The sequence below is a fragment of the Myripristis murdjan genome, chromosome 21 (genome assembly GCF_902150065.1).
Source record: "Myripristis murdjan chromosome 21, fMyrMur1.1, whole genome shotgun sequence".
In the NCBI taxonomy this organism is placed as follows: domain Eukaryota; kingdom Metazoa; phylum Chordata; class Actinopteri; order Holocentriformes; family Holocentridae; genus Myripristis; species Myripristis murdjan.
The window spans coordinates 16505220-16532500 of NC_044000.1; the positions used below are offsets into that span (position 1 = coordinate 16505220).

The 27281-nt window shown below is 41.1% G+C and overlaps 1 protein-coding gene across 1 annotated transcript in view; it reads right to left on the reverse strand.

The window, feature by feature from the left end:
* Positions 1-4947: 4947 nt before the first annotated feature.
* Positions 4948-27281, reverse strand: part of LOC115379886 (obg-like ATPase 1) — a 43578-nt gene continuing 21244 nt past the window's right edge. Inside the window, exons 6-12 of the mRNA XM_030080844.1 lie at positions 27136-27281; positions 22913-22993; positions 22458-22555; positions 12292-12432; positions 11581-11677; positions 7592-7714; positions 4948-5440 (exon numbers count right to left, since the gene is read on the reverse strand). The exon at positions 27136-27281 is cut by the window's right edge and continues 30 nt beyond it. Of these exons, the coding sequence (XP_029936704.1) occupies positions 5339-5440; positions 7592-7714; positions 11581-11677; positions 12292-12432; positions 22458-22555; positions 22913-22993; positions 27136-27281 (788 nt within the window). The 3' untranslated portion in view covers positions 4948-5338. The remainder of the gene's footprint in view (positions 5441-7591; positions 7715-11580; positions 11678-12291; positions 12433-22457; positions 22556-22912; positions 22994-27135) is intronic.

Below are 27281 nucleotides of genomic sequence, written 5' to 3' on the forward strand. Positions count from 1 at the left end.
CAATCACTTTCTCTTGAATTCATTTCCTGTTTATGCTACCTCCTCAGTTTGGAGCTCGTAACTGTGTTGGTAATGAGGATGCAGCAGTTTGGACACAATGTATCTTTATACTTAAATGACCAATGATTTTTTTAAGACAACTCTTTACTGTCGTCATCAAGTGTCATTTGTCAAAAACACGTCAAAACTGTTCATTGAAAAGTGAATGCTTGCATTAAAAGTCCATAAGCGTGTGCGGCGAAGTTCCTGCAGGACTGGACAGCTACCTGGCCAGAACAATGTTTATTAAAGCTGTTTTTTGGATTTAAGACGTGTGTGTATTGTGAGCATTAGATGATCAAAAAATGGGCAGAAAAATGTGTCATCAGGCAGGGTTTGGTACCTGTCAAACGATTTTAAGGTTGCAGGGGCTCGAACCCTCACCACCCTGCTGAAAGGAACATGTCATGCTTGGCTATCACAATCACTATTTTCCCAAGCCACACCACTCTGATGGTCCACTGAGCCATTCCACCTCTGACATCATCATGGCACCCGGTAATCATGGAACTTGGACCCATTACCTTACGCATCCAACTAATTTTGCCACGCCAAACATAGCAATTTCCATATATCTCTAAATAAATACTGGGGTTTTCTTGGTGATTTGACCCCGCCAACAGATGTCATCAAGTTCCTCATCTGCTCCCAACTAGTTATGCTGCAGAACACCAAAACAAGGTATATTGCAAGTAGATTAATCAATGTTTTTCTCTGTATCGTGTTATTTATTTATGGTTTTGGAAATCAAGGTTAATCTGTTACAAATATAAAGTCTTGCCACAAGAATAACTAATTTGTTATTCTTGTGGCACAAACACAAATCAAACTCTTTTGAGTTTGTATGCTCTTATGTTCTCATGCCAAGTAGATAATGTGCATAATAATGTCTTAAAAGTGGCACTTTCTCAATCCGAGAATAATAAAATGATCAGCAACTCATTATTAAGATGTCTTTTGAGTTGACTGTCTGGAATAAATAAATCAAGACAGAAATGTGATTTGTATTTGGCTGGATATGTCTTCCACCATCTGATATTCAGCATTATAGCATTGCGAAACTGTATTGAAATGAGAGCCTGCATGCAATTGTACATGGTTTGTGCCTGTGATGCTATCAGGACCCCACTTCTGAGTATTATTTGTGGTGTGTCAGTTCCTCACAGTGCGCGACCGGAGTGAGGCTATTTCTTTCAACCTTCAATTCAAACTTGGCCCATTACAGCCAGACTACAAAAGCACTTTCCTTGCACTCAGGAGCTCACGGCAGTGAATGGTGGATATTTCCAATCACTCTGCTGTCAATCCAAGTGTCAGGTAAACACAGGCCAATGGAAACAGCCTTAGAAAAACCTTGCAGCTATGTCTGTCTTACTTCAGTAGCCCTTGGAAACTTATCAGCAATTTCAACAAAGACCTCCAAGTTAAAGGGAAAAGTCAAATTTCCAAATAGCCCCACCAAATCCAACATCCTGGAGGACACAGTGGCCTACACAAGACGTATAATTGCCAGAGCATTTGTCTTCAGACCTTTGAGTGTTAGTTTGTCTCCAGGTACATCTGTAGACAGAGGAAATAAGATTGTATTGACAGACCTTGAATTCACCTGGTGAGAGGAATGTGCGAAGCAATTACCCAGTGGGAGTTTCAATACATCTATGAGGATGCACTACAATAGATACATGGCTGCAAAAAGGGGCATCTATGTCAGTTTCACTGCATGCATGCAAATGTCTAACACCCCTCTAGGTTGTTTTTTAAGTGTAACATTGAAATACATTTTTATTTCTTCTAAACAAAGGTGCACAACATGAATTAGTACTAAGGAATAATAATCAAAGTATCATTATTCAGTGCAAAAGCCTCTTCTCAACATCTTTCTCCAGAGTCAGCGATGAGAGCATGTTGCGGTGAAGAAGACAAAATATGAGGGATCAGAGGAGCGAGGGTCTACAATGGCTCCAAGTGTGTCATATTAACATACTGACAGTTGTTTTCGTGAAGGCCAGTCCAAGAGAGAGTGACCCCATGGAGAGAAACTGCCCGGCTGGAGGCACCTTGTGGGACACTGTAAATGGGACCTCAGAGAGAAAATTGAAACTGGTGCAGCAGGGAGAAGTGTGGACGGAATACCAAATGTGTGTTACTGACAACTTTGAAGCACCAGTGCAGACAGAAACAATCACACCGTGTTGCGCTGATCTGTCAACAGTTGCACATTAGCGTTGGGTTGAAGTCACAGGCAGGTGCATGGCAGGCTTTTATAGAGTTTGTGGTCTGTTTCACACATGCAGACACATTATTGTCCATATTGGGTGTTCATATTGATGCTTAACTCATATTTTTGCTGTATGATATCAGAAACTTGTTGCAAAAAAAAAAAAAAAAAAAAAATGCTTTAGTTGCACAGATAACCTCACATGAAGTCATCCTGTGGTTCAGGCATTTACTACAATAACAAGACTAGATGCAAACAAGGTACTAAATTTGTCAACCTCTGGTTATGCGTTAAACACTCCTTTCTGAGACACTCCTCTCAACCATTGATGGCATTCTTTTCACTCAACATTGTCCTGGCAGGGTTTACTCACCCCGAGGGAGAGTGCAGTAAATCAAAACCCAGGTTATATGATGATTGTATGACACGAATTGGTGTGAACCTATTGCATAAACATGCATCAATAAAGAGTAACCATTTGTCATTTTAGGCAAATAATTATTCAAACTGATTTTAAGTCTGTTTCATGTATCTACAAGTGTTGAACAGGGTATTCACAGAATGCTGGTAATTATAACACTCACTTTTAAGAGTTTATTGTGATCCAAAATAGGGTTAGTTTCCTCTCTGTAATGATATGATACAATACTTTTATAATAGCCATGGAATTTCCCAACACAAATCCCTCATGCATAGTTACTGCTCCGAAAAATGCCTCAGTTATTTATATGTTTATTTGTCATAACTCATAAACTCTTTTTTTAATTCTCAGTGTTCTTTGGTGTGCATGTGATTTACAACAGCAGGCCGTGGTCTTTTATGTGTGTACTCTTTAAGGCAGGCTTTCCATTCTATGCCCTTCTTGGTTTGGTGCCACTGTGGTTTGCCTGTGGGCAGAATGGCACCGCTTGATTGATGGTGCTGACAGAACATTTGTACCAACAGAGAATTTTGCTGATTTCTGGAGTGTAAGCCAGTTAATTTCTGAAAGAAGCTGGCCTAGTTTGCCTGTTTTTAGAATCCACCTACTGCACTTCACCTGATATCGTGATTAAATACTTCTATAGCATATTGAACATAGCATATTGCATATATATGTAATGAAAATTTGTTCAGTGAGATGAGGGCAGATGAAGCAATCCAATAGAAACAGCACATCAAATGAGCGCATAATTGATTAATCCTGGTCCCTCCCGTGATAGCAAGGCCGCTGGTATCAAGTCCTGAACAGCCTACCGAAGACATAATTAAAGAACAGAGGACTTTTTGTGGTGTTTTGTTCCTATATGGAACATCTCCATGATTCTAAATAGCTTTATTACTGTTCCTGAAAAGATTTATTGTCACTTTATGAACAACAAAATATTCCGATCCAGACCACAGGGAACAACTTGTCAGTCCGTGAGCCTCAAAACTGCAGCAGATGAATGATCTTCTATGTGGAGTTTCTAGGTTGGCCAACACCACCACCCCCAGAGGAATGTAAAAACACTTTTGTCTCAAGCCCCAATTGTGCTCTCAAGAGGATTTGGATGGTTTCGCTTAGAAAACAGTCAACCAAAAGCACCCAGTTGTTGTATGAACACAGTACATGGTAAGTGTAAATGTTGCAAGCGTGCACGTTTCCTGTGTCTGCCGCATGATGTATGTGAGTGATCACAATCAAAGGATAATGGTAAACCTATAACTAAGGCAAGCTTAATGCTGTCTGATTCAGGTGTCATCATCTGCCTATTCTTACATCAAACCACAATAAACACAATCCTACATTTTTCTTTGGATCTCAAACCATGAATTCTATAATCTGCCTTATTTCCATGACAAACACTATGCTTTGTGGCGCTGGTGCAGGCTTTGCTCCGAAAACACATCCTTTCTAAAACTTGTATATGCAACACTATCCCGGTAAAAATGACCATTTTTATTCAATCTTTTTGTTCCCATCAAAAGACCATTTTGCTCTCTGCAGTATTAATAGATACATGATATTCAGCTAAGCACTGCTGATCTACAGCTCTGTGTTGTGACTCCCATGGTGAATACAATCTAACTTTGGAGCACTGCAGCCGCAGCCATACAATTCCATCAGCATAAACGCTTCGCAAACACTTACACACAAAGTATAGGGGCGAGAAAAACACTACCTCAGACCACAGGACCCGTTTTCTGCTTGTGCTTGTGGATTGTTTCAACTTCTATTTCCTTACTATACGGAATATCACGAAATGAAGACTTTTCTGAAAATGTAGTTCAAATGAATATTTCTTTTTGTGTAAGGTGCTGTTTGTCTCCATTGTTCAGGGACGGGAGTAAGAAAACTGTAAACATAACAAAGATATCATTTCTGTCTGCATTTGATGATTGCAGTCGGGTAGGGAGACTGTAGAGCACACATATTCATCGCTCACAAATGAAAGGCTAACTCAGACACATTAAAATAATTATTTCAACTGACCATTTTGTTTTCCTGAAACAATCAGTATCAAATTCACCCTCTCAACTAAGAACCGCTTTATGGATATAATTATAATGGTCCCTCTCTGCTCCAGCCAGTGTCAGTTGTGTCTTTTAATTCTGTAATCAGTGGCCGGCAGGACTCCTATCACCATCCCCATGCAGCACCCCACTCAATACAGACATCCCAAAACACACATGGACTGGTTTTGTCAAATGTTTTATTGAGTGTAGACATCTGGGCTACTGTAAAACATGCATTATCTGCAGAAGGGGGAGAGGAGCAGGTGGCATTGTCCCTGCTGTCAGCTGTGTCAGTGCTGGCACCAGTGATGGAGATTAATGAAGTATCTGGAGAGTAATACGCTTCTTCAAATGCTGCTACAATTTGGAGTGGGGGGACGATCCTGATCTTAAATAGCAAAGCTGTCAGGGTTTAGTGAACCTGTGCTTTGGTGAAAAGGCGAGATTCAATACCACAGGACAGAAAGCAAACAGTGAGAATGTGGCAGTGGACATCAGAGGCTTTAGTGGCATGGTAGGCGGCAATTTGAATAAATAGAAAAAAAAAAAAAAAAAGATCAGTTCCTTAACAGTTAACAGTAGAGTACAGCCATTATTCCTCAGTCACTTTTTCTTTGGTGCGTTTGGTGTGTTAAATTTGAAAAAGATGATGTCTCCGTCCTCAACAATGTAGTTTCTCCCCTGCTGTCTGTATTTCCCTGCAGCCTGAAAGATATCAAATAGAAAAAAAAATACTTGTTGTTAATTAATAAACAAAATATGTATATGTAATAAGAAATAAAATATGTGATAAATTATCACATTTATAATTGAATATGAATATACACAGGCCTATATAAAAATAAATAATAATAAAATGACAGAGCAGGATGGGTTTATACAAATATCATCTGCTCTAAACAAATTGAACCTCCACTGTAAACATCAAACACAAACACATTCTCTCCCTGTCTTACACCCTCTGTCACTCACACTCTCACACACATGTACATCCACACCCACACGCACTTACTTGCATCCATGTTTTGTTCAAGGGTTGTCTAAATTCCCATTGAGTGAATAATCCTCTCCTCTGCCCATTTCAGTTTTATATGCACGAGCACAAAATGTTAATAACTCTTTGATTACAGCATCATTGCACTCCTCAAGGAAACAAAATAAGTTCTAACATTTCTTTTGTATACAATAAGTGTTTGTTCTCCTTCCCACAAACTCAAAATAATTGACTTGAAGTGCTAATATGGACAGGTTTATGCATTCTGGTTCTGCACAGCGCACAATTAATTAGAAGAATCAATGTCCCTTTAAAGGCTCAGGAGACCATTTAATCCAAGCTCAATACCACCAGAAACACTGGTTGGAGAGGGAGAGAGGGAGGAAAAAAAATCAATGGCTATTTGTGATTCCTGAGTATGTATTAAACCAGACACGTCTAACTGGTTCATTTGCACTTGAAAGCAGCCATCTGGAGCAGCAAGCTTGGCTTAAGCAGATATGATTACTAATAATGTGATATCCCCATACACTGGCCCTATTCAGACAGCCTATTCCCACAACTGGCATTAAATAGCATCGACCTTAATGCCACAGTCAGAAATGCTCCATGTTCTTATGAAGCCCAAAAAAGGGATTAGTAAGAGAGCATGCAGTAAGGACCTGACACTCAGATCTTAACGCCGGATAACAATGGTGGAAACCCCCAGAGGCCGACACATTTCACCCTCTGTTTGCAGCTTATGAAGGGTGGGAACAATACACTGCCGATGAATTAAATATTAAATATACTTAAAAAAAGGCTTGAATATTAAAACGGTTTAAATGTTTTTGTAATACTTCCATTCCATTCCAGTCCTTTCAATAACACATTGTAGATCCCTGTGTGTCACTGTCATTGGATTATTAGACTCTGTAAGTGGGCAGAGGGAGCTGGTGGTGGTGATAATAGGATGTTTGTACAACAGCAATATCAGGGCTTACCACTGCTGATCACAGATGTCACCAACAGCAAGGTAAGAGTCATTTTAATTCAATTGATTTAGTGTGAAATTTCTTACCTCTGTCAATACAGAAACAGTATTATCAAAAAAAGGCACCTCTGACATGAAAAGCATCCCAGAGTGCATTCAAACAACTACTTATTAGCTCTCCAATCTTCAATTACTAATTCACAATTTGCTAATTTGAAACTGAATTGATGCCAAACTGAAATGTTGCCACTTGGAGTGAGGAAAAACAACATTTTGAGCATTTCGCCGTAATACCTGCTGTATTTAGTGCTCTTCACAAATTCACCATGAAATCAGTTATTATAGTTGACAGGGGTGTGCACGTGTAAAAGCCACAGCCCAGTAAAAAAGGTCAAAACAAACACTTGCCGGTTATAAAAAGAAGATATATGCAAGTCACATTTCTGCGCTGTTCACCCATGAAACAGTCCTTATATGAGGAATTTCACACTTTATTTAACTTGCCTCTTTATATCACTGTCACATGCCTATGGTGGCTTGGGGATTTGGCAACAGAGAGCTCTAAGCTAACAGCGCACTCTATAGATCTGATAAACGCCTGGCGAGGTGAAGAAGTGCTACCTCTGAGAGACTGGGCTGAGCTATGAGTGAGACCTACCATGAGCCAGTTAAGGCACATTGTGATAAAGATATGCACAGCTGGAGCAGAATGGCAGTGTTTAGAGCCAGAATCAGCTGGCTTGTCAGGAGTGGTGCTGGAGTGTGTGCAGTAATTTCTTCCCCTGAGTAAAGGTGAAGAGCAGTTTGCAGTAGGAGCTGTGTGGTGACTGTCAGCTCCACTGATCACAGGAGACTTCCCCTCATCTCCACTGGCACCCTGACTGCTCACCTTGACAGCGCTCTCACTGCCTTCCTCTTTAAAATCCTGGAATTTCATTACTTCCGCCATAATGAAGCCCTTCTCAAAGTCCGTGTGGATCTTCCCCGCAGCCTGTGGAGCCTTAGTTCCTTTCTGTCACAAGGAAGGAAAAGGAGAGGACACGTAAGGAAAATTAATTGTTTTGGAGAAGATGGATTACAGCACGTGGATGACACAGTGTTTGATAGGGAGGGATAGCGATGGGAGCATCACTGAGGGGTGTGTTCGGTCTGGGGTATTCTTGCGTCAGTCCTGATTTCTGGATAGCTCTCCACTCTGCTGTGCCCTGCTAGGGCGGCCAGGCGACCGATAAGGACCCGACACTGCTATCAATGCTTTCTGATTCCCATTCCATGGTGGTATTGATTTCTGTCCAAGCAATCTTGCCTCATTGTGGGTTGCCGCTCTGCTCTCTGGTCATAACAGCAAGACCCAGTGTTGCAGTGGCCGGCCTGGACAGTATTGACCTCACTGTATCATGCCTCACTATTTTCAAACCCCAAAGTTTGGCCATTCTAATACATGCATTTAGTAATGTGTCACAGCAGCACATGCACTCTGAGTAAATTCAGTGCAGAGTGAAGCTGCTTTGGTTTGTTTAAACTGAAACAAACAGTTGTGATTTCATCTTTTTCAAGCACGCATTTAAATGCACCCTCAGTCACCATGGATTGACCATGAAAAATATAAAATCATTTCAGCTGCCAATTCAACGAGGACAAAATAACATTTTAACAGTTTCATGAATTCTTTGTACACTGAATCCTCTCCACCCGAAGTCACAACTGGTGACTGATAAAATGTGCAATTTATATGCATTGAAATAATGCTTGGTGGAAATGACAAATGACCCAAATAAGTGACGTGGCCGCTCTGTATCATCGTGACTCCTGCCTGTCGACCTGCTCCCTCTCTTTCTGCTCTGTGGCGCTGTGCTCAGGAACTGTTGAGCAGTTTTAATTATGTATATAATCAGGTTGGGGTCAACATATTTCATGCCAAAAGAATGATGCGTATTTAATGACTCCAATACATTACCATCCCTACGCAATCTCATTGACGGAGTGCTTGTGAGTTTAACTACCATTAATCAGCATCAAGGTTTGTCTATCTGGAGAAAAATAGATTAGGGGAGGGATTTTTTTCATATGGTGCATTACAAGAGATCCACATTGTCCTAGTTAAGAGCTATGCAGAGCAGGCTGATAGATAATGGTCACCTCGAGGCTGCCTAATAAAGCATGCTAAAGGACTTAGGAACACGACATTACTGAGTGTAGTTTTTACAATGCAAGATGTATTGGCTTAATATAGTTACTCACTGATGCTTACCTGACTAAATGCCCCTCACACACAATCAAGGCTAGCTGTAATCAGTTATGTCAAGGGGGACAGCCGTGTTTTTGAGGATGCCTTTGAAGTGTTGCGGGACTTTCTTGCAAACAGTGAGGGCATCACTCATGCTGAGATGAATTAACACCTACACACGATGATGTCACCTGAATAAAGTGTAATGTTTCCTATAAAAAGAAAGTGAACTCACCTTCCCTTTTTCGTCTGTTAAAGTGAGAAGCCATAAAACACCCCACAAAGTTCCTGTACACAAACTTGTGTTGGCATGGGTCTCTGCCATGTGTTAGTGACCCCACAGCAATCAATTCAATACTAATATAAATCATCTAGGTGAGTCTGTCTTAAGGTGGCTGTTCCTCTTCATGATGCCATTATGCCATTATCTATTTTTTTTAATGAATGGAACATGATACAAGTTAACAGAATGCACAACATGAGGGTCTGAGTCTGTATGTTTATTTGTTTACATGTTGAAATATCAGGTTTTACAATCAATTCCTTTAGTCTGAGCAGAGCAACAATATCAGAACAAAAAAGTAATTTAAAGTAGTGAACTGGGTCACATATCCTTTACTGACAATAACTATGTGAAGTTTGCAACCCGTCAGCACCACCAGCCTGTTGGTATCTTCCTCTGAGATTGGTGGGCATTTCTTAGAGGGATTTATAGAGCAAACGTTTTCCAATAGTGCTTTATTTTAGTATTGAATGAATGAATCTTTAGTTGCTGTTAAGATCCTGAGCTAAAGTTTCAGCCAATACCCTCCCACTGCCACACCTGAGGTTATCCAGGGTAACCTCAGCAGTGGGGCTCCCCTATAGGAAAACTGGCCTCAAAGTCACCCAGAAAAACATTAGTTTTGGTGTTAGCTTTGGGTAAATGTTTTTTGGGTGGTACAAAACATCCCGACATTCCCTTGTCTGGGCATGAGTCACTCATAAAGCCATTTGTTTCACTCTGTGCTAAGCTATTACTGGGTTTGAAATCTCATGTATTATGTACCCCATGTAAATCATGATTTATTTTTTTTTTGGAATAAATAAACTGACATGCAGCAATCTTTAATAATTTATTTCAGTGCTTAATCTCACCCAAGATCAGAGAGAACTCCTTCAAAACTATCCTTTCCTTAAACATGTAAGGAGAAAGATTTTTAGCATTTTACCATTTAACACCTATGTTTGCAAGTGACTGTATATTAAAACATGCTTTTATTGAACATTTTGGAGAAAATCTGTGGAATCTGTGTATGAGCTAAAAAATATCCCTAGTGGCATCTTCAAATACTCAAATACAAACAGTATTTTCTCCTGTGAAGGGCATATAACACACAGTCCTATTGCACTCAGCAGATTAACAGTTTACCATCATTGTGGGTCAATTAGGAATGATAAATTTAGAGCTAATTTAAAACTTTTAAATAGTGAAAATATCCACAATGAGTGAAGTTTTCTGTCATTATTATGATGATAAAAACAGCTCCCACAGCAGCTTATTCAACATAGCGCAAGACAGTGTTTTTTGTATTTGCAGTGTTTTACTTATTTATTTATTTATTTATTTATTATCATGCTTGCTCTAAAATTGTGGGCAGTGAGTTGACATTCAAAGCACAAAAATGCAACGATCTGCTTGGTGACAAGTGCATTGACTAGATGCTTTTGCTGTAAAATTGCAATGATTTGTGAAAATTGTAGTCTGTTTTATTTTTTAAGGACTTAAAGAATTCTATACTGCATAAAGTTTGATGGTGTATCAAAATTGCAATACTTTCCAATATATGAAGAATTGGTGACAAAAAAACAGGGGACAGCAGTAAAAAGCCCTGGGAGAATGAATAACCATAACAATGGTACAACCCCGGTCTGCTTTTAAATTTTCAAAAACTTTCACATAACTTTCCCACATTTTTTAACCCGCTATGTGAAGTGTATGTTTCTCCTGACAAGTCAAACACCTTGTCATAGCTGCACTCAATCCTTTCATTGCTCAAAAAAAGAAAAGAGATGGAAAAAAAAAAACTTTTACACAATAGCAGCACGCCAAGCCAACATCTGTATTGATGTAAATTCTGCGATCCCGTTGCACAAAGCTCTTGGCGGGCCGGGCTCAGTAAACTGAGACACACAGGGAGGAGGAGCCCCCAGCAAGGCCCACAAACAGTCGAATGAAAAGCGACATCAATTTCAGCACAGACAACCCCCGTCACACAGATTAGGCAGGCACAATGCACAGGCCCCTTATCTCTAGCGGCAGGAGGAGGGCAGGCAGATCTGCACAGGATGGAAACATTCTCATGGACGTAATGGGCAAAATCAATTGTTGCCCTCCTCAATCAATGTAGCCCCCACTTTCACTGTTCAGCAGCTCACCAGTAATTGAAGTTATCCTTGGCCTGTAATGACTAGCTAAAGCACAACCATGACAAAGTTGAGAGTGTGCGATATCAGTGAGGGTGCCAGCAGGGTGGAACATGGAACACTGTATGTGTGTGTGTGTGTGTGTCGAGTGTGTGTGTGTGTGTGTGTGTGTGTGTGTGTGTGGAGTGTGCACCCTCGCACTCAATGATGCACATATGCCCGCACAACTGGCAGCCGGCTCTTACCCGAATGGTCCATGCACGGACCTCATCTGGTCCAGCAGTGAAGAAGTACTCAAGTTGCAGGGCTGAGTAGCCCGCCTTGATGATCTTGGTCAGGACACTGGTGGAATTACGCAAAGAGAGAGAGAGAGAGGGAGAGGAGGAGGGGGAGGGGGTGGGGGGGATTTCAGTTTGAATGAGATTTTAGCAGAAGCAAACACAAGGACTATTTAAGGATTCTTTATTGGCACTGATTCCTAGTCAAAGTTCACTTCAGTGGCAAGGCCCCATTCATTCCAATATAAACTCATTAAATGAATAAGATGGGTCACTTCGTTTCACACAGGACATTCAACTCTCCAATGGTTTCTTTGATTAATTGGAAAGCTCGTAGACTCATTTAGCATTTTTAAGAATTCAACCCGATGCCTCGTTCTGCGCCCAGAGAGAAAAAAAATCTGCTGTCACAATTTCTTTCTCTCCATAGAGGTTTTCACATGAGAACAATAAACTCAAAATGCCCAAGTTATAATTATACCTACAGATGACAGATGACAGTTAAAAACTTAATTTAGAGGAAAACCCTTTGACTGAGTTGTTCAGTAAAGAGAGGGATCCTTTGCTTTATAATGGTAATTACTCTGCCATTTATTATTCTATCAGCACATGCAATTAAAGGAGTGCATGGAGGACACAGTTGATAATAAAGTGTGGGGAGACTGAATGCTAATTAACCTCTGCGTCTTGTGCTCTGTGCAGTACTTCTGCCTCTCCTCTTCGCTCATGTCCTGTAGCTGGCTCTCCAGGCCTCCGCTGAAGGGGATGACCAAGGCCCCGGGGTCATGACTGTCCACCCACTCCTTGATTTTCACCAACCTGGTTAAAAACAGCAGCCACAAAAACTAGTTGGGGGGCTTGAATGACATGTAAGTATTTGTTATCTGCTGGCGCATACATATTCATAGGAGCAGCTGAACATAGGAATGTTTACTGTACCGTTGAGGGGAGATTGTGCCACAAAGGTGGCATTTAGAGTTTCACTTTCTTTCCATAAAACTTTCCAGCTAAGAATTTACATTGAATTGACGTTCTCATATGAATTATACTGATTCATGATGAAAAGAAATACGCACTTCATAACTGTGAGGTTCAGACTAGGTCTAGACTAAAAGTAAAATGGCTTATTTTGATCATAATAGACGAAGAAAATTCATCCCACCAGTTCGAGTCTAACCAAACAATTACAGCAAGGCTGGAAGGAGAAGAAGGAGAAGTAGAACTACCTGCTAAGTGCAGTTTTCTCACTTATAAATGTCTTTGTTGTTTCCTTAAATGTTTGAGAGTTTTTTTTTTTTTTTTTTTTTTTTTTGCTTTTCAATTCAGCAGGGCACCTGACATTGCAGGACAAAGATATCCTCGCAGTTAATGGTAACTCTCAGTCAGAACAATATAAGGGGGTTAGGGCAATTATGAGATTAGCCCCACATGCTTTCAGGTTGTGATTGGACAGGTCTCAAAGAACAGCATCACACAAATCCATTTTCACACGGCAGGCCTGACAGAGCTCCTAGGCTGGATTGATTCTACGGGGTCCCTGTCATTATCTGTAATCCTAGTTTCCTGTTTAAAGCCTATAAGAAATCAAAGACTGGGAGGGACTGCACCACCTCAATACCACATCTATTCCAATAACAATGTCACTGCTTTATTACCTACAGTACCATATCACTGCTCCTACCAAATGATTATCAATACGCAATATCTGACAACGGAACGCTTCTCCAAGGAAACCACAGTTTTGCTTTTATTGGATGCATTTCCAAACAAGCCTGAATAACACTACAGGCTAAATTTTAAACGTCTCATGCGTCAGTGTTTCCGTCCATTCAGACACACATCTATTAAGAACCATAACCTAATATTTCCCTTTGTGTTAGCGCCATGTATGCAGAGTGGAGATTTGACAGCCGCCTCAATAAGGTGGTCACTGTGTCTCATAAAGGACAGAAAGAAAAGAAGAAAAAAAAAAAAAAACACACACACATTTAGTCAAAACTGAAAACTTGAAAACACAGGAGATGTCTGGCTCTCCAAGAGGGGAAAAAATCCAATCTGAGATAATAACAGCTGTAGTTTGTCACTTTTAGGAGCACAGCTGTCTATTTGGTGGCACGTTATTTGCATTCCTCAGGTATCGCGTTCTCTACAGGCGGCTGAATAATGATTCACAAATCACTCTCCCCACACCAGTCAAGGGCTGTGATCCTGTGAATAGACCATTGTACCTGAGACTGTAATTGGTGAAGACTTGACAGAGCCGAGCCAAGCCAGCCAAGTAACAAAGAGGCTCTTGGTAGAAGGCTGAGGGATGATTTTAATAATGTGAAGCCGAGATGGAGAACGTGAGCTGCAAATGAGCATGGGGGTCTCTGGGTCCTTGCACTGAGTGACATAGGACCAGACAAACACCTTGCCACAGGAACAAGAAACACCCCCTTCCCTCAACTCCAGAAACAAAGCACTGTCAATTAAGAGCTTTGATGCTCCGTCAACATGACTTCCAAAACCACTTCTGTCAGCTTCTCCTCTGTCTAGTCATGGCGCTCGGCAATTTGTGTTTATGTCCTGTCAAATTATTTGTAAGAAATTTTGCATCAATGCATAAATTGGGTAAAATGTTGATGTACAACATGCTGCAATTTTTTTGTTCACATCAAAGGATTGCCAAAAGGTCTCTCAGTTATGCATGAAATTCTAAATAATAATCTAAAAGTGATTTGTGTTATTCTGTGTTTCACTGAAAGCTGAAGTATCAATAAAAATTATGTTTTTCATGGCGCCAGGCTAAAAATCACTCGGTGCTCAGAGCTTGAGTCTGTTCTATAGCATCTATCTCATCTCACTCTAAGTAAAAATAATAGGCTTGTTTTTTTTTTTTTTTTTTTTTTTTCATTTATTCTTCAAGGGAGGCTTAATTGGAAATACCAGCCATTTGATGATCATTCACATCTTTTAAAAATCAGGTCAAAGTGTTATTCAAAGATCTGTGTAATTACAAGAAAAAATAAAACCTTTGTTGATGTAGGTGTTCTCTAAAAGAAGGTTTTATAAGTGTGAACTACACAAAATCCAACCAGAAAGATAGTGTGTGTGTGTGTGTGTGTATGTGTGTGTGTGTGTGTGTGTGTGTGTGCGCATGTGTGCGTGCATGTATGTGTGTGTGTGTGTGCCTTGTCAGTCTCCCATTATGTCCTAGCATTGAGTGCCATCTCTCACTGCTCCGTTAATAGAAAGATTCAGCACTTTCTAGTCTTGATATCCTTCTCTGAACAAATGATGCCTGAAATTTTTATTCTTTTTATAATGGAATTCCAATGGCCTTTGCTGCAAATCTAGTGGAAATTTTTGCATATCAAGTGGGAAAAATTAAATGTTAACCACGTTTTAATGTGATTAAGGGTGACAGGGACATTATTTCTGCTAATCATTCACCAGCTTAAAAGGCTCAAACAAGACTGAGGAACAAGCTATGTTTGTGCTGCTTTTCCTGCCGCTCTCAGTTCAAAAAAAAAAAAAAAAATTAAAAGCAAGTGTAAGTAGCTTTTTCTGATATGTGCTTTCACAAATCTATAACATAATACGCCTTTTTAATTTTTTTTTTTAGTTTAGGTTAATTGGTAGACTGAACATTAAACTGACTATGCAAATCACTCCTTTTTTTCTGCTTGTTTTACAGCAAGAAAAACAGCTTTCAGGAGGTATTTGTTGTAAGCTTTACATGTGATGCCTGCAGCACTTACTACAGCACAATTAAAAGCACAATATATAGTGCAATAATGGAAAAACAAAAAACAAAAAAACAACACAAAAGGAGCTTCCACAACAGACTGGGTCTGAATGGAGATGTCCCACAGGGGGCCACCCTCTGGGGCCAGTCTATTTGTCTTTTTGTGTGGGAATCCTGAAGGGGGAATAATTCCTGTGTTTCCGCATGCCTGGGGCTTCCCTGGGCTTTGTCACAGCTTTGATCTGCTTAAACGACTCCAAGGTGGGAAACAATGGGAGTTCCTAAAGTACAGGTGCAGCTACCTGAGACAATGACCTGCGCCTGTGTCTGACATGCATTCATACAGACTGGCTTTATTATCAGTGCTTAGCCAGGTAAGCCTGTAAAAGGTGGGCCATCACCTCCGCTCTAAGTGCATCCTTTCAGATGCAATTGAATGCTGACAGACCCAAGGAGTAATCCACTAGCAGCCTCACCCTCTATCGCAACTTCATCACCAACCCACCCACAGGTGCACAGACAGACCTAAAAAAAAAGAAAGAAAAAAAAAAAAAATCTGGCCCAGCACCTGATCCTGGTTATATCAGCCTGATGCTATTGAGCCATTTCGCGTTTCTTGGCAGCTGCCGGCTTGCATGCTAGGCTCCAACTCATCAAGTAATAAACCTAAGGGTCCCTTCTGTTTTGCTAGTCCCCGGCTGCAGAAGGCACTGTGGCACGCAGCATCCTAACCCCCTCCTCTTCCCGTCCTCTACGAAGGGAGACAGAAATGAGAGGTATGAGCTCATGGTGGCTTTTGAGGCTGGGAAGTCGGGGGCTCTGTGGGACGCTTTTCATCCTCCCAGTGGTGAGCTCCTGAGAGACATGAGTGCAGACGCTCTCTGCTCCCTGTGGCCATGGCCGGATGGAGAGGCATTACACACATCGGTCTCTGAGAAGGAGGCAGATCTGACACGCGTATACACACTCACACACACACACGCACACACACACATTGCCAATACTGTCAACTTCTTTCACTCTTCAAAGCAATCGGGGGCTAGAGGAAACAGAACACAGTGCAGGCACAATGGGAACAGCTTTAATTAAGAGCATCATCTCACATCCTGTCTCAAACAAACCTCAAGGGCGTGCAAGTAACAGGCTTTTTTTTTGAACAACTTTCTTTCTCTTCTTTGATAACCACATCCATTAAATGTTCAAAAACAAATCCTTGACTTTAAATATTTACACATGATGGACATAATAACCCCAGCAAACAATTGTTCCCCGTTTTGTCCTTATAATGATAGATGGGTATGCATTATCATAGCTGTGGCCTTGTTTAAGGCTATTCGTGAGGAGGGGGGGGTAACATCAGATATTCAAACTGTAAGCCTCAGGAGTCCATACTACATCACCCAAAATAATATATCTATCTATATGGTGTATCCACGCTGTCATTCAGTGCAGTTTACTGGGAGAGAGAAAAGACGGGGGTTGGGGTAGAGTGGGGGAGTCATCAAGATGTGACAATTGTGACAAGAGCAGGCAAAGTGTAGTGCAGCAGAATGCTGCATGGATTTCTCCATCTCTCCTTTTTTCCAGGATGACAGCTTAATGTCTACCACATGCAATATTTATTCTCATCGTGTGTCAGACTGTCTAGCTGTCCTAGGGAGTACAAAGAATGTCACTTATTAGAATAAAAGCAGAAGGAAGATAATCAAGGACATATGTAACATCAGCCAATCATGCCCCCTTCCAATCCTGCGTCCTTTTCCCCCATTCACAACAATTCAACAATCGCCCTGATAATAAGCGTTCAGGAGCTGTATGTGGCAACACTAAATTCATTTATTTATCTCATTAGAGCTGGCAAGGCTGCCGGCCACTTGCTGTGACATGTGTATTCGGTTATAACCTTATCACAAAGATGATAAACAGCACAGCTCAAAAAAGCCAGCACTATCAAAATGTATCATTAGCCAGACTTGGAAACTCACAGAGATTTCTTTTTATGCCTACTATACCAAACAGGAGACTTTATAGGGGCACTATTCCCAGGAATTCATTCGCTCCAGTATAAAGCTTCCCCAGTACAAAGCAAACATATTTTGTTCCTACAGAGACATGTAAATTAACAATCTTGATTAAAATGATTTTTCCAAGGTGCTCTAATTTGTCAAACGGCACTATAGGGATAAAATGTCTCCCTACAGGTCTTCCATTCAACATTAGTGTCCTTGGACTGGACCTGGTAAGCGAGTAAGAAGTTGTGATCTGTGTCACACCATGATTTCTCACAGGTTCATTATAGAGAGGAAGATGCAAACAAGAGGCTGCTTTGCTTCTGTGACAGAAAAGAATTTGTGACCCTCCCCGAGTTGGGATCTTATTAATAAAAACAACAATACTGCCTCACTGCCACCAGGACACAACAAAGACAGCATAACTGTGTTTAAAACCCTACTGTACATATCCAACATCGTCACAATGGGGTGACGAGTGACATGTCAACAGTGTCCTTTCATTACCTGGACGAAGAACGGTCAACCAGGCTGACTGAACCAACAGGACTTTATTAGTGCCATCTGGTTCAGTTTTACTATACAACCTCTCCTGTTGTTTTCTCTCATTGAAAAGCTAGCTAAAAGCTTCCATTAGGATTGACTGTGGGCAGCAGGGTACATTTCTTACCATGGGAAAGTGTTTTTCAGGATTCCACACTACACAAGAAGAGAGTGGACGACTGCACACAAAATAAAAGGAGTAAGTGATCGTATATCTCCCACATGGCTTTGAAAAGCGAACTGTGACTCCCTAGACAGTAGTTCCTAAAAAACTTGGATGGAGCCAGTGGTTTTGCACTCAATAAAGTTTCAGTTGTGTTTATGGGAATTATGGTTTGGAGTAGCCGAAGTGGGCTGCAGCGACTGCTTTCATGAATTGGTTCTCAGTGAATCATAATAGGCTTCCCCACCAGTTTTTCTTCTGTCTTTAAGTCTCGAGGGGTACTCAGTCAGAAATGGTCCATCAAAATGATTGGACAAAAAGAAAATACATGCATAACTTATCATTACACTTCTTTAAAAGTGAAAAATGGACAAAGTAAAATACAAGTCAACATGCAGTCAGGCAAATGAAAAATCTATTCAACATGTGGACAATTACACAAGCTTTTGTCTGTTCTGAAAAAGCTTTGGGGAAAATGGGCATAGGCTCTCAGTCACTGGGTCCAAAACTGACAAGCAAAGACTCCACTTTAATTGTCAAAGCTCCTCCTACAGGCAAACTGTAATATGCAACACAGCAAAGAGAATGTCCCTTTTCTCGTTCTTTAACCATGGCTGGACTCATCTAAACATTTCTTTAGACGTTGGTACAGATTTACATCACATTCGTCATGTAATGGACAAACGACTCCAGAGAGATTTGCTATGAGGGAGCAGGTAGGGGTTCAATGTCGTGCTCAAAAATTCCTCAACAGGACACACAGCTGTTGATGAGATCAAACCTTGGAGTTTTCAATTACAGGACAGTCTCCTGAACTGCTCTGTAGCAGTGCCTTTGTTGTTCAAAGCTACTGCCAGCTGTCTTTTCAAGATCATAGTTGATGAGAATAATCGTGGCATGAGATTTTCTCAAATTACGCCATCCCAGACAAATTTGGTGTGATTAATTGTGGATGTTCACTGCATGCCTTAGTGCCAGAAAAAAAGATCATTAAAAAGGTTGACTGGAAGAGCAACTGCGGTACTTAATTGTTTCAGGAAATCTTGCTGTGTTTTCCAGCCTAAAGCACAAGTCAAGGCAAGCACCTAATGTAATATGTGTGGGGAAACAAATAGAACAGAAAGAAAGTAATAAAGAAGTTAACATTGTAGGTATAGCATACATGCACAGGCATATATGCCATATATATATAATATATATGCTTGCATACAGACAGACAGACAGACAGGCAGACAGACAGACACACACAGAGTTAATAAAAGCTCCAAGCAAGGAGCTGTGGTACCCCGCCGTTCTTACACTCACTAGGAGAACCCACATGGCAGACACACTCACAGACAGGTCACGCTTACCAGTTTCGTTAAAGGTCAACACACCTACTTAAGAGGCACCAATTACTTTAATGGACATTATCAAAAGAAAAGAAAAAAAAAAACAGCTACCATGACAGAAAATCAGGAGGATTTTCAATTATGTCTTTTGCCTTTACAAAATATGACTTCTTTTAGTTCTCTTATGAAGATGAAATATCTGAAATCAAAGCTAATAAAAGTATTAAAGGTTGATAAAGATGGTGAGACCACAAGCTTGTAAAATCATCCATTTCTCCCTTGACAAGTGAAAACAAGCTAACACTAGGCAGACTGCAGCCACCACATCATCAACAGTACCATAATGACCCTCTCTAACACACAAACTATGTGGCACAGACAAAAGTCTTCCAGGCAGCCTACTGACGCCGAGGGAAGAGGAGAAAGCCTCTTGATAGACTCTTGTAGATGCCATTCCCTATCACGCAATGCCTCTCAGTCATAAACACATGACAAATGCGGCCTTAATCATTTTTTACGAGCGGGGATGTGCAGGGGGCAGCGCATGGCTAGAGGGGAGAGGGGAGCGGTGAGCAGCAGGCGGCCCCCTCTACACAGAGGAGAGGGCCGTGTGGTAAAGTCCCCTCTGGAACATCACTCGACCAGCGCGCCTTTGATCTCCACACCGCAATTACGCCAGCATCCAAATGAGCATGGAGTCGCCTCTGAAACAGACTTCAAACATGCACATGTACACATTCTCATACACATACACATGCACTGTACTGTATAGGATTGGAGCCATGTGCTCCTCTCAACAGTAAATGATGTACTGTCTCCAGCAGAGAACCTGGGGATGAAAGGAGGCCCTGCTCCTCCTCTGATCCCTTCATTAATGATGGCTTGCTAAACCTAATACTGTGTATTCTTGTCTAAACAAGGGCAGCCTGCTATGTGGTTCCCGTACTCCAAACAGGATGATCTCTGTTAACAATGGACCTTTTTTTGGAACCTCAATAAGTCACTACACTGCAGCACTACTGCTACAGCAGGTATAGCTAGTGTAATGTACAGTGCTGTTCAGGGATAATCATCTCTTTCCACATACAGCTGAGTATCGTTAATAATGAAACCACTTTTATTTCTTTTTGTCTTTCTTTCTTTCTTTCTTTCTTTCTTTCTTTCTTTCTTTCTGCATAATTTAAAACCTAATTAAATGTGCAGTATGGAATAACTGCAACAAAATTAACAGCATCAAACTTAAAACAGAAAGATGAAATGCAATAATCCCAACAATGCAAATACATGATTGTACTTCAAAAAATGCAGTGAGGTGAGCCTGCAAAACGGCCTGAGTGGGTGTCTTGAGCGACATAGATAAAATTTGCCTCATTCTTGGATTCTCCTTCTTCCCTCCACACATTAAAGCTGAGATTGCAATTTGTCTTGCTGTTTGCTTTGAATAGTCCTTAACCGTATCATCATCTCAACTGTGCTGGTGGAAAAACACAGGAGCATGGCGACAGCCAAATGGCAGTCTGGCGTCTCTGCAGCAGACTAGCTGCCATTAGGGCTGAGAGCAGCATTTATTGTACAATTAGGGGCAGCCAGATCTACCTGTAATCATCTCAATACAGGTGTGAGCACTGCTCTGGACAAGGGAAATGACTCATCACTTGTCAAACATCAACACTTTGATGTTGGCATTGTTCAGCGTGAAGCCCTCAGGACACCTGAGCACTACTGGTTGCCTGTTTAAAACACCCCAAGATTTATTGCATTTCACGCAGTTAAAAAAACACGAGCAACATGAAAAAACCCTCTTCCTGCTGATGACTGATGTTCCACATGTCATGAATCATTTGATTTATGTGTTCTCTTGCAATGTTCCTCCTCCCTCTGTCTGACAGTCATACTTTTGTGTCAGGAACACTTTAACAAACAGTCATAGGTAAACAACTTCCCTTTTAATACAACGCTGCCAAGTAAAGCACTGAAAAACAAATGTTGTAAGAACTGTTTGACACCAGAGGCCCAGAGGGCAATTGGAAAAGTGTGATAACAATCCACAAGTTGTTGTTATTGACAAAATGGCTGTTCTGTGGATAAGTATCCCTTTCACAAATAATGGATGTTTCACACTGATCTCCTAGATATGCTCTGACTGTGGCCAGGTCATAACATTACTATAAAAAGTGTGTTTGATGAAATAGAACATCACACATGTGGAAAACAATGGAGAAGTTTTATATTAGTGCGTGCAAAGTCATTCTCAGTCTGTTTAGTGGTTGAACAGAAGTGCACCGGAAAAGTAAGAAATAAACAGCCTTGTACATTCAACATAAAGAAACTACATACATATAGCCCCGTTTCCATTATTCTGTAATATGAACAAAGCCTCAATTGTGATCTATGGGAATTTATTGCCTGTACAATGAAGCTTGTAAGGCATGCTACTAATATTCTCTGTATTGAGCAACAACATCTGAAGACAGTGGGCTCCTCAGACAAAACCAAATATTTGGAGCAAAACAATTTTGAGCATACAGTATTTAAAGAGTGTTATCCTCATGATTTATTGGCCCTCTCCAGATGATATTAATTACTTTTTTTGGCTTTGAATCCATGTATGTTTATTTTTTTGTCATTTAAAGCCTTTAGCCTCTTTGATATCTTATGGAAATGAGAAATTTTTGATGGAAAATAGAGACCATATGCTAGTAAGTGCTTAATGAAGTGCAGAGTCTGGGGGCTGGCTGAGGTTTGCAGAGCTGGATGTTGTGTTAGAGCATACTTAGTGCCACCTCCAGGCAGATCCTCTCACAAAGATATGACTGTTGTTGCCAGCAGGAGACGAGAGTCAGTAGACCAGTGTGGGTAATTTGCACACCATTCCAACACACACAAACACACACGCACATAAAAACTTTGGATGGTTGATAAGGAGGAAAAAAAAAGTATCAAGAGAACATTCAGTCAAAGTTAGTAGAGATCATTGTAACAGAATACATAAGTAGAGGGAAGGCTCTGTGGTGATGATTAATAGGGAGCGCAATGTGTCTGCTCCCTCCCTACTTCTAAGCACTTACCATTTGTTCTTTTTCCTGATGTAGTCTTTCTCGGAGAGGTTAACGAGGTAAATCATCGGTTTGGATGTCAGAAACAAGTATTTGTTCAACACTTCGATCTGTGGCAAACAAAGAGAAGTACTAAGAATCCAAACTTTCCACAGTGGCCTTTGAGGACCACGCAGGGAGAGAAAAGTGAGGCTGAATCAAATTAGGATCTGGTGCAGGCACCGTGGGGAGCGTCTATAAAGCCTCTAGATCAAGATGAGCACCGACAGATGTCAGGAGTTTGGAGAAAAAGTGATGTCAAAATACCAAAAAAGACAGTGTGCATATTAACGTGGGATTTGCATAGAAGACCCTTTGCGCAAAAAAAAAAAAGAGAAAAAAAAATAGCAGTTGGACTTTCAGGCCAGATGAAATGATCACCAAGATAAATCACATTAATAAATCTGAGTGTAACATCAAAGGCTTACCTCCTTGTCGTTCCAATCGTGATAGTAGCGGACATGTTTCTTTTCATCCACTACCCAGCTCTTGATTTTGCACATTACGTCCTGTTTGGGATTAAAAGAGAATGAACAAGAAGCCATTAAAGGAGATGAAAAAGAATATAAACCCAGCAGGGTATGGGGTAATTATTTCCTAAATGCATGGCATCCTCATGCCAAAATGAACAATGGCTGTGCTCGTATTCAAACAGGAGTGGCCTGGCTTTGACAGGGACAGAGCACACAGGACCCCCTTCCCTCCTTTAAATCATGACAAAATGCCTTCTGGGGAGTCTCGCTTAGAGTCACACTTATGTACATCGATATTCCATAGGGACTGTTTGATGAAAAGGATAGGGAGAGGACGAAATTGGAAAGAGAAGCGAACTAATTGCAAGTTGGTTAGTTATGTGTAAATTATTAGTTCTTCCTCAGGCACTCTACAACATGTAGTCAAATTGAATATGCACTAGTGAGGTACAGTACTAATTATTCACTGTTTCTTCTGGAGAAAATATTGAGCATTTCCAGCTATGTATGCCACATTCATTATTGAGGTACTTGTGGGTTGAGACCACAGGCAAGATTGGGTCTTGACAGGATCTGGAAGCGGAAAAGGGTGGGAAATGGGAGGGAGGTAGTTATAAAATTTGTGATAAAGAAATTGAGCCTATTATTGTTGATCCAGCCCCACAGAAATTAGCGGAACACATTCTTTTTGTTCCTGTCAACTTAACCTCCCCCTTCATATAAAAACTCCCCCACCCCCTGCAACACTCCCCCTACCTCCTTTTTCCTCCCCAAACCCTTGCAGCACTTCACAATCATACTCCCTTTTGAAAGAACTGAGGAAAAAAGCCTGCCAGAGCCTCAATTACACAATGGCAGAAAAAGCTCCACACACTGACCCCCAGCCAGCTGCATTCACTCTCTGCACATCTCTCTCCACAGGAATTCTAAAGGCCTTTTAGTCAGGCAGCCAGAGTGCAGCCAGCGGGAGAGAGCGCAGGAAGAGCGGCACACACTCCGCCCGCGCCGGCCCAAGTCTTCACAGAGAGATTAATCATCTGTGAAATGGAAACAGCAAACGGCCAGTGACACAGGCTGAACCCGCTCCAGGTTTCCCTCATCAGCTCGCAGCCTCCGTGCAGCGCTCCTCTAACAGGCAGGTGTTAATAAAAGGCATATAGGTCCCACAGGGGTCAAACACATACGCCTGCCACCATGAAACGCTGCTGGTGGGCCGGCTTCTTATTATTTTTTTGATGGAAAGGGAATTTAGGGATTCAAACGGACAAAAGCTAAAAAACATTGTTCTTGTACATGCAGCACTAACAAAATGGATTTAAATCTTTATGAAAATGCATACTGTGATATGTGCTGGTTAAATGTTCATGAATTAAGCTTGGGATTCATTTGTACTGGCCTGCTCTTTTCTGGATATATAGGATCCATATGTAGCAACACCCAGATAACCTGCCATTTTGTGCTTTAAGACCATTATTAACAGGTTGTAAAACACACAAATTCAAATTTATACTTTTGCGACAACATGTGAAATGTATTAATTTGAACTGACAATACATGGCAACAATATCTAACCTTGTGTTGTTTGCATTATTTGTATGGTCTGAATCACTTTGAAAGTTTACAGTTTCACATCACATTTTTACCTTGCTCAGAAGGTTTAAATGATTGATATTTGATTTTTTTTGGGTGTACAATATAATTATTATGTGAAGGGGAACAAGAAATACAATGCTGACATGAAGTCTAAATAGTAGTAATAATACTCAGTAATTGTGTTTCTGGCTAATATTTTACCACGTAAGTTACATTTTGGGCATGCTCTCTCTAGACGCATGCTCCAGAAGTCTCAGTCTGGATGAACTCAAATCAGCTCTCAAAGGCATGGTTTAAGTAGTCCTTGATTTAAACTGGTCTGGACTTGAATAATTTGTTTTCACAGAAAATAATTAAATCCACTCTAGGACCTGAGGAGGGATAAACCTCAACTTTCAAGAGGGAAGGCTTGACTTCAGTTTTAAGCTGGTTGATGGCAGTAGGAGAACAGAGCAGACTGGGGCAGTGAAAACCACTCAGCACCAACAGAGGCAATAAAGTTCAAATGCAAATTAATCCAAGATGCTCAACTGCACTGAGCCAGATATATGTACATACTGTATTTTCACTTGGTACACTCAAAATCCAATTTCTCCTGTTGCTGGTGGTGCATAATCATTTGAGCTGTTATGCTGTTATGTTATGCTTTTTTTTTTTTTTTACAATGCCTCTGATTGGTTGGTTGCTCACACTGCGTTTCAACTGTAGCAGCACAAAAACACTTTTGTTAACGATAAATTCTGTATTTTTCTGAAACATTCCACACCAAAGTCCGACTGGGGTTTGGAGATATCTAAACCAAATTTGGGCTACAGTCATGAAAGCTGCTTAAATGTTCTGTCTTAGCTTTTACAAATTCAGGTCAAAACAAACCTTTACAGAAAATGTGTCCATGAAACCTGCCACATGAGTTTGAACATCATGTTGTATCATATTAGATTTACTATTAGGTGATAATAATCAACTAACTAGAGGGTAATTTGTAAAACAGGTTGCCCTCTCCTCCCCAAACCATTAAAGTAATTCTTTAAAATGGTCACAGAGTGGATAAAAGCATTTCTTGTGCATGAAATCTCAGACAACGTCAATGAGGCGCAGACACAGGAAAGCTGTGGGAAAATAAGGTGCAGCTACGGAAACTAAGAACTTCATTTAAAGTTCTTGCAAATTAGTCAGTCAGTGTAAAATCTCTGGATGTAATTACATCTAAATAGTTACATGGTATTTACCTTGTTATTTCACTGTATGTTGTGGCACCATAAAAAAAGCACAAAGCCTATGGTAGTTGTGTTTTTTTTTTTTTTTTTTAAATGGTAAATTTATGGTGGTAGGCATGATGCATACATTCTGCATGTAAATGTTGGCATAAACATGTGTACTCTGGAGTGCATGCAGCTCAACATGTCAAACGCCACACTCAGCCTGAGAGACAATCACACAATCCCTCCCATCTGAGGCTCGCTGCAGCCTTTGATAAGCACCATTCTTTGCCGTTTAAAGAGGTCTTCTATAGATTTCGCTTGCCGACGTGTGCACAACCTTTGACAAGTAATGTAGATCATTTTTATTCATTGCCTAAAATTGTTAGCAATTATGTGCGTAAGCGGCCACCTGCCTGGCCTGAATGGCTCCTGTCTGTGGGGCTGCTGGGGTGTGTGGGGGCTGTGTGTGTGTGTGTGTGTGTTGGGGGGGGGGTGTTACTCTGAAGGGAACCAACCAGGCAAGGGGCCTCTGCAGCAGGTGAAATGGCCCCTCTCGTTAGTGTAATGAGTGGTCAGAGCCACGGTGTGTCGGGGCCTGAAATTGGGCATGCCGCTCCAAGTGAAAGGCCAGATTACCTCGCTTGCTGGCCCATTCTGCATCGGGGTCACCCTCTCTCTGCCCTGAACACTGATATTGCGTGTCACATCACTGCTTGCTATATCCCACCCTGCTCCAGTGATGGAAGGGCAATGTGACACAGTTACAACCAAATCACTGCTAACCATTGGCTGCTCAGCCTCATTACCTTAACAATATGACCATGTGAATGTGTTTTGCATCCACATACATTTTGATCTGACACGCAAGATGTGGATTTTTTTCTCTCTCTCTGATCTTGCCATGCATTTTGCCCTGTGCCTCATAGCATATAACCCAGGAATGCTCTGTCAAAGAATATTCCAAACATTTACTGTATTCATAGCGAGATATAGGCTTGCGTGTCACCTATTGTATGGCCTTACACAATTTTCCTGAGCTGCTGTAGGTGTATAAGCATGAGCGAGAGCTGTACTGTGATTTGAGTATTACTTTAGATGAAAAGAGCCGTGTGGAAACACTTTCATTAGCCCAGTGCTGTGACCCAGGGTTAGCAGCTGAATAAGTAACTCTCTATTAATGATTTCTACAGCAGAAAACCCCTGACCCCTGATCACTTTCAATCTCAGGAAAGAAAAAAAAATGGGGCAGGGGGAGGGGGTGAGACCTATTGGAGGGAGATAGAAAAAAACATACTTTTTTCTCCTTGGCCATGTGTGTGGGAGGGTTATTATTTGTGCCTTGCTGTGAGGGGGAGCAACGGGCAAGCTGGGACATTGACTCACATATTCAGGTTTGAGTTTCTTGTCACCACCTCTAATAGCCGTCTTCTCCAGCTTGTCAATAATAGGTTTGATCATCTCTTCATCCTTCATCCTCAGCTCCTCGTGGATGATCTCTATGTCCCTCACTGGGTCCACTGTCCCCTCCA